At 43.1% G+C, this 17,471-nt stretch overlaps 1 protein-coding gene across 2 annotated transcripts in view; it reads left to right on the top strand.

Annotated features, from left to right (window-relative positions):
* Positions 1-17,471, top strand: part of TNMD (tenomodulin) — a 34,805-nt gene that overhangs the window by 1,274 nt on the left and 16,060 nt on the right. The window contains exons 3-4 of one of the 2 annotated variants that reach the window (XM_032772148.2): positions 9,065-9,205; positions 10,704-10,805. In XM_032772148.2, the coding sequence (XP_032628039.1) occupies positions 9,065-9,205; positions 10,704-10,805 (243 nt within the window). The remainder of the gene's footprint in view (positions 1-9,064; positions 9,206-10,703; positions 10,806-17,471) is intronic. The other variant, XM_032772149.2, reaches the window with a different exon arrangement.

Raw genomic sequence — 17,471 nt, 5'->3', positions numbered from 1 at the left:
CTCTGTGATGCATAGAGTTCACTATCCTGTCTACAACAGTGGCCATTGCCAGGTGCTTTAGATGAAGGTCTGCATCATGGAGGAAGGTTTCTTCCTGACCCCAGATAGTGACCAGTTTATGCCCTGAAGCACAAAGACTGCAGATTTTATAATTTTTTAATAATAATTTTATTAGTTTCACAATATGCAAAATACAAAACTATAGAGGCAGGAATGTTGTTATATGTGTTGTGGGAATTGCAACATGTTTGACGGGCGTTAAGATTTGCAGTAAGGGGAAGTCCTTCTTTTTATTCTAGCCAGTCTGTGGCCCTGATTCAGACTTCTCACATCTTAAGCAACATCACTAAATGTAGGCCAACACCCTGCTTGTGCTTTATCCTTGCCCCCTTTTGGAGAGGAGTTTCTATATTAGGCATTCTCTCAAAATTGGATGGGTACAATGGCTTGCATGACAGCTCCTCGGGCTCACTCACATTGAAAGCAAGACTCATACTTGGACCCACAAGCAGATGGGTGTCATGTGTCCCACTGAGAGGGGTTTGTCTGCCAGGCATGAGCCCTGATCTCAGACATTGAAAAGACACCACTTACCACAACCACATAAACACCTAGCAGGGACTGTAAACTCCCCACTACACACCCAAAGCAAGAACATGGACCTCAGCACCAACAAGCCACTTTGTGCCTGGTTCTTGCCTTCCCCTGTCCTTTTGCGTTCTCCCACCAGGCTTCTGCTTGCAGATAAAGTCCCAATACAGAGAGTGGCCCAAGAACAGCCTGGGGTTGGAGCTCCTGGACCAGACAGCAGGAGCGGTTGTCTTGAACACAATGTGCAAAACCTGGGTCATGGGCTAGAAGCCCAGCTCTCTCAGACTCACCCTGTGGGCGAGATTCACCTCAGCACAGAGGGCCTGTGCAAGACCTAGGCACTGCTTGAGCTGTCCTTCAGTCCTTGCCCCAGGGCTGAAGCTGGATTTCAGTGGTACCTACACAGGCCTCACACAATCTGCACAGGGCTGAATTTCACTCTGCGCAGTAAGGGGGGGGGGTGAGAGGAGGTTCAATGGGGAGATGGAAGGGGTTTGATGGGAGGAACTTTTATGATCTGGCTCTGGTGCTGCTTGTGTGGGCACTTCCAATGCTTAGAAGCCGGGGCTGCCTGGAAGTCTGGTCTTGCCTTTGTTACTTTACTTGACTGCATCTGTTTAAAATAAGCTGCTGCTATTCAGAGCCGACATCTGGTGGAGATATTTTCATTCCAATCATCTGTGCCCATAAGCCCATTGCCAAGCAGTAGGTTTATAACCGAGTTCAGCTGACAGTCCTGCTATGACAGCATTTGGTTGGAGACGTGCGCCTCACACCTTGAAGGCCATCAAATTGTCTGAGCTCAGGAAGAGCTAGCCTTGGCGGCTATGCTGCCCTCCAGGGAGCTATCTAGCTAACAGTGGGCAGTCAAAGGGGCCCTGGCCTAGTGAACCAACAATTGCCATAGCAAAGAGCACTATGAACTGATTGTGACACAGACTCCAGCAGAGACATAGAAGGGGGCAGGTTGCACCACCCTTATTCAGGGGCCACTTCCTGCTGCAGGTTACAGCTGCCCCGAGGATTGTCCTAATTTGTGCCCATTGTTCAGGAGCCCTGATGGGGCTTTGCAGAGGTGCATAATCACCAGAGTACTGGTCCTCCCCAGCCGTGTCCCCTCCCACTGCCAAATCTATCCCCTTCCTCTCCTGCCCTACCCACACCTTGCCTCCACCCTGGCCACAGCCACCTCATGCACCTGGCGCTGCTGCAACATGGCAACCCAACCTACACCCATCCTAGGCCCAGAGGGGCCCAAGGGCAACAATGAATCTGGCCCTTTGTCTAGCAGACAGAGAAGTGGTTGAGGACTTCAGCCAAGTCACTCATCGAAGTTCCTGACATAGCAGCTGATTTGGAGTGCAAGAGGCTCTGAGTCAAGCCCCAAGAGCAATAGATGAACCTCATCCTGACACTGATTTCCAGTGGCTTAGATGTGACAGTTCTGTGAAGCACAGAAAGGACTCTGTTAATCACGTAAAGGCCTGGAAAACAACAGACCTACATGTGTAGTGGTACTAGAGGCCCCCTCCCTGGAGATGCGTGCCCAGTGCAGCTCTCTTTCTACAGGGATGGGTCTGGCTGACACAGGTCCAATAAAAGATATTACCTCACCCACCCTGTCTCTCCACAGGCATTGGTCAAGAAAGAGACTCCCTTTAAACACATCTACCTTTACAATGTGATGACCATTTTTTCAAAGCAGAATGCACTTTAAATTATCAAACAGTCCAGGCCCCAAGTGTGATCGTTCTATTTGGATAAGAAGTGTCCCATTTCCTGAAAGTTTATTTTCTTATCATCAAAAAGAAATAAAAGCCACACACACATCTCCAAGCTGCTGCTGAAACCTCACAAAGTCTCTACTGTTCCTCTAGTACAGGGGTAGGCAACTTGCAGCACGCAAACTGATTTTCAGTGGCACTCACACTGCCTGGGTCCTGGCCCCTGGTCCAGGGGGGCTCTGCATTTTAATTTCATTTTAAATGAAGCTTCTTAACCATTTTAAAAACCTTATTTACTTTACATACAACAATAGTTTAGTTGTATATTACAGACTTATAGAAAGAGACCTTCTCAAAATGTTAAAATGTCTGACTGGCACGCGAAACCTTAAATTAGAGTGAATAAATGAAGACTCAGTACACCACTTCTGAAAGGTTGCAGTCACACAATGGGAGCACAAGCTGTTAACCCTGTCAGGAAAGGTCTTCACCATGCTTAAATGAAAGGTTTCAGGGGACAGACTGCACAATATAAACATCACTACCGTATCTCACAGCTACACAGCTGCACAGAGAGGTAAAACAAAAGTAAGCGTGCAATGTTGCCCAAATGCATAACGGACCAAGCCACTAGGGATAGAAATATTACTTACAGACATCTAGGAGACTAACAATAAAAAATAAGAACATTACAAAGTGCTCAAGAGGAGCCATTTAACATTGCAATGGAGAATCAAAGAGAAAACATTTCTAGCAGCAAAGACAGAAGACCCCGGTCTTCTAATTATTAAAACAGAAGTGGCCAGCAAAGAAAAGGAACATTGTGTTTGTGCCCTTTGGGCTTCACTGTAATGTAAAATGAAAGCCTGAAAGTTTGGGGGGAGTTTCCTGCTTGTTTGGGTTATTTTAATGTTAGAATTATCAGCTCTTGACTTGGGGTTTGCTGGAGGACTCGAGAACAGCCCTCAATTGAAGGGGGAAAATGTTTTTAATCTTTCGCAAAGAAAGATCTTTTTCCCCAGTGGTGGATGTTGAAGTAACATGTTTGTTAACAAAAGCAAAACAGATTTAAACAGCCTGACCCAACACCCTTTCTCCTCTCAACTGCTCTGATTCCAGTCTCCGGTGATCTCACGAGACAACTCTTTCTCCAGCAGTCCATGGAGTCTTCCAGAAAAACCAGGATAGGCAAGGGTTGAATTTCTAATGTTAACAAAAAAATTTAAGAACAACAAAACCTTTTTTACACACACACACACAAACCCTTCTGGCTCTCTTCATAGGACTTTAAGAAGTAAAAAGTGGCAACAAACCAATTTTCCACTTTGCAGTTTTCCTTTGGAGCCAAGCACTCGACCTTCATACAGTAACACTGAAATAACCTGAACCTGCCATTTAGTAGCATTACAAGGACAAAACAAAGATGACAAGATAACAAACCAAAGTGATTATCACAATGCGGAGAGCTTGTTCCCCAAGCAAATTCTGAGATGACTCTCAAAACTATCAATATCTCTTTAGCCCAATTAAAAATTTCACAACCCTCCAAATAATATGCAGCTAAGCCAAGCCTCCAAATGGGTTAGTTGGCCAAACTGACAGGAAAAATCATTCCCCTGAAACAGAAAGGGATTCTAAAATAAGTCTACAATATGGTTTCAGATTCTTTCGTGGATGATTTAAAGCACAGCCCATACTTTGCCTCTCTCAGCAGGCAGCACGCCAACATTTTCTAGCCTTTAACCTAATTTTTCCATAAAGTAAAATCTATCAACAAGTATATTTTAAAAAATTCTGAATTTAACTATTGAGAGATGCTCATGAATGTCAGGGAGACACTGAACATTAATGAATTTTAATTTTTAAAGTGGAAGGTAGCATGGTTAGAGCATTGGACTGGGACTGAGGATAGCTGGGTTCTATTCCCTGCTCTGCCACTGGTTTCATGGGTGACCTTGGGCAGGTCACTTTATGCCATGTGCCTCAGTGTAAAATGGCAATAATGATACTGACCACCTTTGTAAAGGGCTTTAACCCTACAGACAAAAAGCACAATATAAGAGTTAGGTTTTATTATTAATAAAAGCCCTTCTCCTGCTTCTCCGCACACAGTCAGCCTGCCCAGATTTAGGATTTGGCTCCATGAGGACTGTTGCCTTGATAGCCCTGGAGACACAAGGCTCTGTTTATCCACTGAATGAATGCAACCTGGTGCAATCTCCCCGCATCCCCACCCAATCTTTGGCCTCTGCTGAGAGTACCAACAGGATGCCAGATCCTGCCAGCTGTGTGTGGACAGGTTTCTACTGGGAACTGGATGGAGAACCTCCAATCTCACTTCACACAGGCCACTGGCCAGCCACAGGGTGGTGAAGACTGGCTGCAAGTTGTCAGTTTGTGGGGGAGCAGCTGTGCAGCCCACCATCACACCCCTGAGCCAGCTTTCTGTCATGGACAAGAAAGAATAGAGAGGTCCAGAAAGGCACCTGAACAGCAGCCCTGGAGACGCAAGTGCTGCTTTTATCCAGAGAGGACATTCAGCAGGGGCAGCAGTGAAAGCTCCTCAGATTCCAGCTCCCCACCCCCTAAGTGCCACTGACTGCCCTAAAGTGGCTTCCTGTGGGGATGAGAGGGGTGTTTGCCTCCCCAAACCATGCAGCCCTCTGCCTTGCTGCTGAATTAGAGAACATATTGCATTCAGGCACCATGAGTACTCTCTTTTCCCCTCTTGGCTCTTCAGGGGTTTCTGTGCCCTTTGCTTCAGGCCTCTCTTTAGAGAGACACTGTTTTATCCTTGAAAGAGAATCTCTAAGACAACTCGCCAGCTTTAACTGCTCCAGGAGGATCATTTGTATGCTTCAAATAGCATCTTCTATTATTCAGCCCTTAAGAGTCAGGCAACAACAGAGACAAGGGGGCTGCCTAGCACCATCCAAAGCTGGCAACAGCAGCAGCAGATACCTGTGAAGAGTAATACAGATTGTATCAGAGATCTATTTTTAATTCTCTGTTTGCCCATTTCAGCACAGGGAGGGTACAAGACATGTAAGTACTGTTATGCTGGAAGGTGTTCATAACTGCCTCCTATAGACCATCACAGACCTTTCTAAAGCTCTAAGCACCCTTCTTTCAGGCTAAATGGAAATAGCAATTAAGCCCCTTTATATGGAGTGATAACTGGAGACAATACATATGACTGCCTAAGGCAATGCAAAGTCTGAACAGGTGTTCTGAGGGGTTTCCTCGGGACTAATCGCAAACCAGGGGGTTGCTTTGTGTGCCAGCAGACACAGCCAGAGATGCAGTGGTGAGCATGGCTCAGAAAGAGAGCAGAGACAAAGCTCCTTGGGGCACAGGACAGGCTTGGAAATTATGAGAAAGGAAACTGCCTGCAGATGAGAGCATGTGCTCTGTAAATAAACAGGATTGCACCACAGAACATACTTAACACGTATCATCCATTTCTCCTTCTGACGGAAACAAACCCACAAGGCCCCAATATTGGCTAACTGCTTGGACCAAAGTGCAAGTGCCCATTCCTCCTCATGCATGTCATTGGCCCTACTTATTAAGATTCTTGTACCCCATTATCTAATGCACACCCTTAGCTATGGGATCGCCACCGTGACCCCTCCGCCTAGGGTTCCGTTCCCACAGTGCCAGTGTTTCATCGTCTTCCTTATGGCTGGACAGAAGACAGACAGACACAACAGGAGAAGGCAAGAATTCTGCAGGCTTGGATGGAGCTTACACACCATTTAAAGAGTAACAAGATGAAAAGAACACCCCGTTCCTGTAAAGGCCAAGCACACACAGAGCAGGGCTTCCCTCAGCTAAAGTAATGGGGTAAGGTGAGACCGGCCACAGGCGAGTCCAAGGCAAAGGGCTAAGGCATAACCAGCTTCAGGCATCTTCTGAGGAGAAGGAAGGAGTCTCAGCTCTGGCCTTCCTCCTAGAGATCTTTCTACTCTGACCCCCTTTCCCAGACTCACCCTCACCCCAGCCTGTCCTTCCCATATAACACTGCATCTCCCTCATTTTCAGGGGTAGCTGAACCTCCAGCCCAGCATGCCGTGGGTAAAGGAGGGAGGGAAGCAGAGAGAGGATGAAATAATCTTGCCCAGCCCTGCTGTCCTGCAAATCCCTACACTCAGAGCAGGCAACTGTAGTCCCGCCACCAGCCAGAGAGAAAGGGTCCCTGCCTACCTCTATGGCCAGTCACAAGGCATTTGCTGCTATTTAACAGTCTGCTGTCTGCAGTGGAAGGGCTCAGCTTTAACAGTTTAGGAGTGGGAAGGGAGAGGAGAGGAGGCTACTGAACTCCTGCTTCTGGGCTCACATCAGAGGGAACCTTCCTAGCACAGAACTGAGTTCAAGGGTGGGGTAGGAGCACTCCTGTTGCTTGTGCCCCCTCTGGCTGATACAGCACTGGTGTCAATGGGTCCTGGAGGGAGCTTTCACAAGTCTTACTAAATCTGCATCATGCAGGACCTTGAGGCACAGGTGGGCCACAGGTTTTCTGTGTGTCCCCTTGGGAGCACAGGGCCTGGACCAGCCAGTTTGCTAAATCCACCACTACCTTGAGAGTGAGAGGACTGAAGTGAAAAAGTGTGTGAGAAGGGGGGCGTTTATCCGGACTCCTAAACCCTGTCTACATTACCACACGCATTGTCAGTCAAGAGTGGGCTATCTTGGCATAGTGTTGAGAATGGGTTAGACTTGTCTACTCTAGCACTTGAACAGTCAACATTAGGTAAAGAATGTTGGGCTTGTCTACATTCAAAATGCAAGTTCTGCACCACTGTAGTGCTTCAGTGTAGACATGATCTACTCCCATGGGAGGGGTTCACCTATTGGTGTAGGTAATCCACCTCCAAGAGAGGCACTAGAGAGGTCAACAGAAGAATCTATCCGTCCACCTAGCACTGTCTACAGTGAGGGTTAGGTCAGCTTAACTATGCTGCTCAGAGGTCTGGATTTTTCACACCCCTGAGCGATGTAGTTAAGCCAACTTTATTTTCTGGTGTAGACCAGGCCTATGCTAGTGGAAACAGAGTTCAAAAAGTTGTAGGGAGTCCCCTAGCGGGGTCTAGAGTAAATAATGAATCTAGCATTATACAGGGAGCCAGTGGGGACACCCTGCAATTACTTTAGTTATAGATAAAATCTGCCTGTCCCACATCATCATTATATAAAATACATGTGCAGCATCAGCAAACAGAACCAATATCAACAAGTCCTTCCTCACCCACCCAGCCCATTAACCTTCATCATTCCTCTCCCATTAATCTATTTGCCTGACTTTAACGGACCCCTATTCTCAGAGGCCCAAGAGAATAACTAGGCCTTGCCAGGTGCCTGCAGGTCACTTGATTCCACCTGTGTTGGAAAAAGGTACGTTCTAAAGCCAGATGCCTCTGACTGAACGTGCCTGACAGAACGAAAAGGCTATTTCATGAGCTCCTGTTTCACCTCTCTCATTATACAAGAACGGCGGAACATTCAATTAAATTAAAAGGCCGCAGATTTAAAACTACTACACTCATTTTCTCTCTCAAACAGTGCAGAGTTGACCTGTGAAACTCACTGTCACAAGATCCTACTGAAGCCAAGAGCTTAGCAGGTTAAAAATACAATTACACACTGATACGAAGAATGAAAACATCCTCTGTTACATGAGATAGAATTTACAAAATAAGAGATATAAACCCTTCAGACATGAGCCAACCGTAGCGGGATCGATGGCCGCGGCTCCCCCGTCGACTCCGCTACTGCCGCTCGCTCTGGTGAAGTTCCGGAGTCGATGGGGATCGCGTGTGGGGATCGATATATCGTGTCTAGATGAGACGCGATATATCGATCCCTGATAAATCGATAGCTACCTGCCGGTCTAATGGGTAGTCTGGACGTACCCCTCCGGTATTCCCGTAGCAGAAGTTGCGTATCTTACATCGACGGCTCCCTAGTGTAGACCAGGCCTAGATGAGACGTGATATATTGATTCCCGATAAATCTATTGCTACCCGCCGATCCGGCAGTAGTCTGGACATACCCTAAGAGAGTTAGTAAGAAACTTTCCCTCTGAATAGGTTATTCTAAATTGTCCACTTGCACCTTCCTCCAAAGCAGCTGGTACTGGCCTATTGTGAGTTAAAGGGCACTGGAGTAGTCAGGTCTGGAAGTTCCTAGTAACTTTGGAAAGCTTGAAATCCAAACCTGGATCTGGATTCCGTTTTTGCAATTGATCTTTATCTGTGTATTGGGCCAAACCAAAACCCCAGGTTGGAGATGTTCAAAATCCGGGTTGACACTTGTGGGACAATTACTTTTGAAGTACACCCATCACTAACATATGAATGGACTGAGGGTCTGATCCTGATCTTCTGACTCAGAAAAGACTCACCTTAAAGTCCATCTATCTAGCCTCAATTTTTCTGTAACATTTGTCACCATTGTATGCAAGCATGGAGGTTTAGGGTATTTTTCCTGGAATAGAGTGTAGGATTGAGCCCAAAGTGAGCGGAGCAGCTGTAAAAGCAACCAGCAGATTCTAGAAAGCAGAGATAGCCCCTGCTCCAAAGCTCTGGCCCCTTGGCACTGATGCTTAGGACTTTTATAACCATCTGCAGAAACTGTGGTAGAAAACCATTGTAAAACAATGAAGTATTTTTTAAAAATTGCTAAATCAACAAAAATTAAAATATTGGGAAGGACCTGACTGCCTCTGCTTATATTTCTTGTCCTCCCAGATATATGATATGGAGCACACATTCTTTAGCCATGGGGAGAAAAAGAAGATTTTGATGGAGATAGATCCTCTAACCAGAACAGAGACATTCAGATCTGGAAATGGCAGAGAGGAAATTTTAGAAATACATGACTTTAAAAATGTAAGTATGCCAGTTTTTCTAAACCTTCTACAACGAGACAACCAGATGGTCATGACACAGCGACAGTTTTATCTGTAGGCTCTTTGGGACTGACGTAAGGACATTAATTATTACCATTAGATGGGCTTTCAGGGGGGGCCCTGCGGTTTTAGACCAGTTTCTTGTAGGAATATATCAATATCATAACTGGTACCACTGTTCACAGTCACAGCAGAGATACCAAGTGTGGAAGGGGTAAAACTTACTGCTATGTATGCTGAAGCCACTTCACACTGGGTATTTCCTTCTCTGATCAGGTCTCTTATGTTAAGCAAGGATAAGACTGGACAAATAGTTGGATAGGACACCTCCACAAATAAGAGTTGGGAGCCTGATAATTTTCACTGAGGAGCTCCAAGTATTTTGCAATAACTGAACAATAGCCCTCAGAGGTATATCCAATTACCTCCATTAGATAGATAGGAAAACTGAGGAATAGACAGGTTAAGTGACTTGTCCAACACTGCCCTGCATATCAGTGGCAAATGCAGAAATAGAATCCAGGTCTTCTGATTCCCATTTCTGCCTGTACTTTAACCACTAGACCATACTCTCCCATATATTAGATATCATACCCTATCCAAATTCTTAGTCCTGTTGTTCCACCCTTTTGAATTCCCTCTGCAGTTCCATTGCAGAGTTAGTCTTCACTTACCTTATGCAAGCTTGACTTCACTGAAGCTGATAATGTGCTTAAAATTAAGCACATGCTTAAGATCTTTGTTGGATTAGGGCAAGAAGTGCTTAGGGAGATCAAGTCCTAAAAGCTGTTGTATAGTGCTGCTCGAGTTAGCTGAGTGAGTGATGCTGCTTCACGGCATGCTTTGGAGATCCTTCAGAAGGAAAGATCCTGTTCTCCCACATGCTCTCAGGGGCATTTAATACCAGAGCTCTTCACCGTGGGGATGGTGATGTTCCATGAAAACCTGTTTGAAATCAAGATCTAGTCATTGGATTTATCCTTGCAGATGAATGTGACTGTAGTAAATCTACAAAAAAATGGCATGTTTGCCTGTCAGGAGAGCATCAAAACCTCATGACCAGATAAGAAGATCTATTTGAAACCTAGTTATAATTCCTAGGGAAATACTCTGCTCGGTGCCATGTCCTGAAATCTTCATCTAATAATCTAGCAAGAGTTGAAGGCTGAAGATTCATATATTCAGAATTGCCAGATTATACTTTATTCATTTATTTGTGATGACTAAAGCATGTGATAGTTACAAAGAAGTGGGTATCAGGATGGCGTTTTATTAAGCTCTTCCTTTAGCTATTTGTAAATAGCACCATTCTCCAAACCCGTATATTGCAATATCCTTTAGGAGATTTTTTTAGTACATCTTAGCACCATTGCACAAAAACTAACAAAAAAGGTAACTAAATTGTGATCCAATGAGATTCTGCTTGTGCCGCTATTTAAACTTTCACATTTCATTCGCCTGGTTGTTGTTGCTTTTAGGGAATAACGGGCATCTTTTTTGGAGGACTTCAAAAATGCTTCATCAAAACTCAGATTAAAGTAATACCTGAAACTTCGGAGGCTGAAATACAGGAATCTGAGGTAGGTAAATAAAATAAAATAAAAATCTGCGTAAGTCACCCCATGTGAAGCTGACTTTGATAGTTTCATCTAGGAATCAGAGCATGTTCTCATTGGAATTCCATCTGCTCCGTCCTTCACTGACAGTTTGCTACTACGGAAGAATGAGCATTGCGATGGTTTCATAAAATTATCCTGTTTCAGAGGATTGCTGGTAAAAATGACAATTCAAAGAGACAGGATCAGACAGAAGACAGACAAAATCCCCATCAGTACAATACCAAGAATCAAGAACAATAATCCTGTTGTAGTTAAAAGGCCACACGGCAGCTCGGGATTAGCAGACGCCAGAAGTCAATCTAATGAATTCTTCCAGAAAGATCTGCCTAGCGCTCTGTGAGAGAATTATGCAAAGGACATGAAATAACAAGAGCAGCTACATTTAGGAAACAGTGAATCACTAAGGCCCTGATTCAGGAAAGTACTTATGTATGTGCTTAAATCCCATTGTAGCCAACAGAATTTAACCATATGCTTAAAATTATGCAGGTGCAGAAGGGCTTTTCTGATTCAGGGCCTAGATTCTGGGGTTTATTTTTTGTTTGAGTTTTCAATCACAGATTCTTTGGCTATTTCATGAGACTCTAGTAGAGCTTTTGGGTCATCAAATAACTATGATTTTTTAATCTTTACCAAAACAGTATTTCCCAGGATAGAGAACAGAAAGGGAAAACCCAGTGTGATAAACTAAGATTTAAGATCTAGTCGTTTCTTCCTGTGCACGGCTGCATAGCCAAGAAAAACACACACTTGGCTACTCCGATCAGCAATCATTTCTCTCCTCCACCCAATATCCCAATAATAAATAGATGGTGGTTAAAGCAGATCAAAATCTGGAGGGGAGCTCAGCAGCTTTGAGAGTTGTTGTGATGGGTCTTGGTGTAGTTTAGCAATGGTAAATAGCACACCAGCATTCTGCATACATGTGGTATTTAGTAAATAGCTTGGTGCAATCCAATGCAATACTCTTTTGTATAGCCTTGTTCATAAAATCTGCATGCCAAAATACACTACAGAATAATGTAATAGGAGAGACATCTGGTATAAATGACAGAAAACAGTGGTTCAAAGGCATCTTGTGAGGAATAAATGAAAGTGCTTGACCACAAATTAGTAACAGAAGGAGAAAGAATTTAAGAGGAATGAGCAAGGGAGAAAGGAGATGTTTTAATTTAAGATTTGAAAGGAGTTGGAGAATTGATGAATCAGGGAATACAGAAGGCTGTTCCAAATGGCAGTTGTTGCAGAGGAGAAGGCTCTTGAAGCAAGATTGGGTATGTCTACACTGCAATCAGAGGTGTGATGTGACTGCAGCAGATGTAGGGGTTAGAGTTTTTGACTTCTCAAGGGCTAACTTTAAAGAGTTAAGGAAATTAGTTAGGGAAGTGGATTGGACTGAAGAACTTGTGGATCTAAATGCGGAGGAGGCCTGGAATTACTTTAAGTGGAAGCTGCAGAAACTATCAGAAGCCTGCATCCCAAGAAAGGGGAAAAAAACCATAGGCAGGAGTTGTAGACCAGGCTGGATGAGCAAGCATCGAGAGGTGATTAAGAAAAAGCAGAAAGCCTACAAGGAGTGGAAGAAAGGTGAGATTAGCAAGGGAAGCTACCTTAGTGAGGTCAGAACGTGTAGGGATAAAGTGAGGAAGGCTAAAAGCCATGTAGAGTTGAACCTTGCAAAGGGAATTAAAACCAATAGTAAAAGGTTCTATAGCCACTTATCGCATCCTAAAAAAACCGCTATTTGCTTTTTTGGCTTATCGCGTATTGCGGCTCATAGTCATCTGCGATCAACCAATACTCGAGTCCTTCTCCTCCTCTGTTGTTTCAACTGATTGTCTTCCAATGTGTATCGTAAATTTTATTATTAATCTAAGTTGATTGACTTGCAACCTTTTCATTATTAATTTCATTCCTATTACTATTACTCAGTTTACAATGGTCATCAGATCTTTCTGTATTGTTATCCCGGTCCTTCTCTGTGTTGCAATGACCCCCAGCTTTGGTGTCATCCGCAAACTTATATGTGGGCACTTCCCACTCTTTGCTGCAAGGTCAGTTAATAAAAGGTTAAATTAAGCTTGGTCCCCAAACTGATCCTTGAGGAACTCCACTAGTACCTCCTTCAGCCCTGACAGTTACCTTCCAGTTACGACCTGTTTGTAATCTCCCCTTTAACCAGTTCCTTTATCCACCTTTTCAATTTTCATATTGAATCCCATCTTATCCAATTTAACTACAATTCCCCATTGTCGGAACCGTGTCAATGCCTTACTTGAAAATCGAGGTAAATTAGATCTACTGCATTTCTTTGACTAGATAATCTGTCTCTTCTTGAGAAGGAGGATCAGGTTGGTTTGGACACGATCTACCTTTAGTAAAACCATGTTTGTTAATTTGTCCAATTACCATTGACCTCAATTGTCTTAAACTACTTTCCTTTCAAAATTTTTTCCAAGACCTTACATACTACAGCATGGTCAAACTAAACAGGGCTTTAGTTACTCGGATCACTTTTTTTTCCTTTCTTTAAGATTAGGAACTATGTTAGCAATTTCTCAGTCGTACCAGTAAACCCCTGAGTTTACCATTCATTAAAATTCTGCTATGGCTTGCCAATTTTTCCATTTTTTGGGCCACCCAGTTTTTTTCCTTTAAATAGTCTTGGCTGGAGATTGTTTGGACCTCCGATTTGTCCCATTAAAGCTGTTTTTCAAGTTTGGCTTCCACCTCAGTATGTGGTAAATTCCACCTCCTATCCTCATTTTCCCGTTTATTCATCTTCCATCCATCCCTAGCTCCTCATTAGCCTTATTAAAGACTGAGCAAAGTACTTATTTAGATATTGGGCCATGCCTAGTTATTCCTTAACCTCTATTCATCCTCAGTGTTCAGCTCCCACTTCTTCTTTTCTTTTGTTTTCTTCTTTTTTATGTGGCTATGAACCTTTTATATTTCGGTTTTATTCGCCTTGCAGGATTCAACCCCCCCTCGCGCTTCTCTCTCGGCCTTCCTCCTTTATCCCTACCGTTATCTGACCTCACTAGGTGCTTCCTTGTATCTCACCTTTCTTCCTACTCTTGTGTGGGCTTTCTGCTTTTTCTTAATCACCTCTCATGCTTGCTCATACGGCTGGTCTACACTCCTGCCTATTGTTTCTTTTTCCCCTGTATCTTGGGATGCAGCGTTCTGAATAGTTCTGCCGCTTTCCACTGTATAAGTAATTCCAGGCCTCTCCGCATTTGAATCCACATAGTTTCTTCAGTCCAATCCACTTCCCTAACTATTTCTCCTTAACTCTTTATTAAGTTCTGCCTGGAAGTCAAAACTCTAACCCTACATCTGTGCAGGTCACATCACAACCTCTGATTGCAGTGTAGACATACCCATCTTGCTTAAGAGCCTTACTACTCTGCAACAACTGCCATTGGACAGCTTCTTGTATTCCTGATTCATCAATTCTCCAACTCTTTCAAATCTTTAAATTAAAAACATCTCCTTTCTCCGTTGCTCATTTCCTCTTAAATTGCTTCTCCTTCTGTTACTAATTTGTGGTCAAGCACTTTACTTTTATATCCTCTACTTAAGATGGCCTTTGACCAACTGTTTTCTGTCATTATGCAGATGTCGTTCTTTACATTATTGTGAGTGATTTTGGCATGCGATTTTATGAACAAGGCATATACAAAATGAGAGTATTGCATTGGATTGCACCAAGCTATTTCTATAAATTACCACATTGTATGCAGATGCTGGGTGTTGCTATTTCCATTCTAAACTACACAAGACCCATCACAACAACTTCAAGTGCTGAGCTCCCTCCAGATTTTGATCTGCTTTAACCACATCTAATTTATTATGGGGATATTGGGTTGGAGGAGGAGAAATGATTGCTTGATCGGAGTAGCAGTGTGTGTTTTTCTTGCTATGCAGCCGTGCACAGGAAGGAAGACATAGATCTTAATCTTAGTTTGTCACACTGGGTTTTTTCCCTTTCTTATCTCATCCTGGAAATACTGTTTGGTAAAGATTTAAAAATCATAGTTATTGATGACCAAGCTCTACTAGAAGTTCTCATTGAAATAGCAAGTCTGTTGATGAAACTCAAACAAAAATAAACCCCATGATCTAGGCCCTGAATCAGAAAAGCCCTTCTTGCACCTGCGATAATGTTTAAGCATATTGGTTAAATTTCTGTTGGTCCCCTACAATGGGATTTAAGCACATTTACATAAGTCTTTCCTGAATCAGTGGGCCTTGTGATTCACTGTTTTCCTAAATGTAGTGCTCTTGTTATTCATGTGCGCTTTGCATAATTCTCTCACAGAGGGCTGGCAGATCTTTTCTGGAGAATTCATTAGATTGACTATCTCTGGCGTTCTGCTAATCCCGAGCTTGCCGTGTGGCTTTTAACTACAACAGGATTATTAGTTCTTGATTCTGGTATTGTATGATGGGGATTTTGTCTGTCTTCTGTCTGATCTGCTCTCTTTGATTGTCATTTACCAGCAATCTCTGAAACAGTGAATATTTTAATAAACATTTCGCAATGCTCATTCTTTCCGTAGTAGCAAACTGTCAGTGAAGGACGGAGACAGATGCTGAATTCCAATGGAAACATGCTCTGCTATCCTAGATGGAAACTATCAAATGTCAGTTCACATTGGGAAGATGACTTACGCAGGATTTTATTATTTATTTTAATTTAACCTACCTCAGATTGTCCTGATTTCTCAGTGCCTTGCGAAGTTTAGGTATTTTACTTAATTCTAGGTTTTGAATGAAGCACTATTTTGAAAGTTTCCTCCAAAAAGCGATGCCGATAATTCCCTAAAGCTACAACAACCAGTGCGAATTGAAATGCGTGAATAGTTTAATAGCGCGACAAGCAGAATACTCATTGGCATCACAATTTAGTATACTCTTTTTTGTTAGTTTTGTTGCAATTGGTTAGCTAGTGTACTAAAAAATCTCCTAATGGAATTGCATATAGGGGTTTGGAGAATGGTGCTATTTACAAATAGCTAACGGAAGAGCTTAATAAACGCAATCCTGATACACTTTTTTGTACTTTCACAGTGCTTTAGTCTATCAAAAATAAATGAATAATTGTATAATTCTGGCAATTCTGAATATATGTCTTCAGCCTTCAACTCTTGCTAGATTATTAGATAGAGATTTCAGTCATTTGGACCCGGCATAGTATTTCCTAGATTATAACTAAGGTTTCAAATAGATCTTTCTTATCTGGTTATGAGTTTTTGATGCTCTCGGACAGGCAAAATGCCATTTTTTGTAGAACTACAGATCACATTTCTCTGCAGGTATAATCAATGACTAGATCTTGATTTCAAACAGGTTTTCATGGAACATCACCTCCCAGGTGAGAGCTCTGGTATTAAATGCCCCTCGAGAGCATGTGGAGAGACAGGGATCTTTCCTTCTGAGGGATCTCCAAAGTTGCCGATGGACAGCGCATCACTCACTCAGGCTTAACTCGACGCAGCCACTATCACGCTTTTAGGGACTTATCTCCCTAAGCACTTCTTGCCCTTCCAACAAAGTCTTAAGCATGTGCTTATTTTAGCACCATTTTAGATTCAGTTGAAGTCAAGCTTGCATAAGGTAAGTGAGGACTAAGCTCTGGCAAATGGAACTGCAAGGGGATTAAAAGGGGACGTGGAACAGGGCTTAGATGGTAGGGTATGATATCTATCATGATGGTGAGGTATGTCTAGTGGCTTAGTACAGGCGAAATGGGAATCAGAGACTGGTTCTATGTTCTGATTTGCCACTGATATGCAGGGCAGGTGTTGGACAAGTCACTGTAACCTGTCTATTCCTCAGTTTTCCTATCTCATCTAATGGAGGTTAATTGGGATATACCTTTTAGGAGGGCTATGTTTCAGTTATTGCCAAATACTTGGAGTCCTCAGTGAAATTATATTCGGCTCCAACTCTTATTTGTGGAGGTGTCCTATCAACTTATTTGTCGTCTTATTCCTTGCTTAACATAGAGACTGATCAGAGAAGGATACAGTGTGAGTGGCTTAGCATACATAGCAGTAAGTTTTTACCTTCCACACTTGGTATCTTCTTGCAATGTGACTGTGACTGAGGTCACCAGTATGATATTGAATATATTCCCTCTTCTCCTTTTCCCCCTTTCCCTCCCCTCCCCCCCTCCCTCCCTTCTTCCCCCAATCAAGAACTTGGTTAAAACCGCAGGGCCCCCCCTGAAGCCCCTCTTGCGTTATTATGTCCTTACGTTCTAGTCCCAAAGAGGCCTACAGATAAACTGTCGCTGTGCATGCATTGGTTGGTCTGTTGTTAGAAGGTTTTAGAAACTGGCATTACCTTACATTTTTAAAGTCGTATTTAAATCTTCCCTCTTTTCCATATTCCAGATCTGTGTCTCTGTTTCTGGTTAGAGGACTTCTCATCAAATCTTCTTTTTCTCCCCATGGTAAAGGAATGTGGTGCTCCATATATATTATTGGGAGGACAGAAATCTAAGAGAGCAGTCAGGTCTTCCCAAATATTATAATTTTTTTGTGATTTTAGCAATTTTTAAAAATTTATTCATTGTTTTCTTACTCCTCAACATGTATATACTCGCTATAGTGA

Source organism: Chelonoidis abingdonii, chromosome 8, assembly GCF_003597395.2.
Source record: "Chelonoidis abingdonii isolate Lonesome George chromosome 8, CheloAbing_2.0, whole genome shotgun sequence".
NCBI lineage: Eukaryota > Metazoa > Chordata > Testudines > Testudinidae > Chelonoidis > Chelonoidis abingdonii.
Note: the sequence above shows the minus strand (reverse complement) of the source record. Positions and strands in the feature narration are given on the sequence as shown.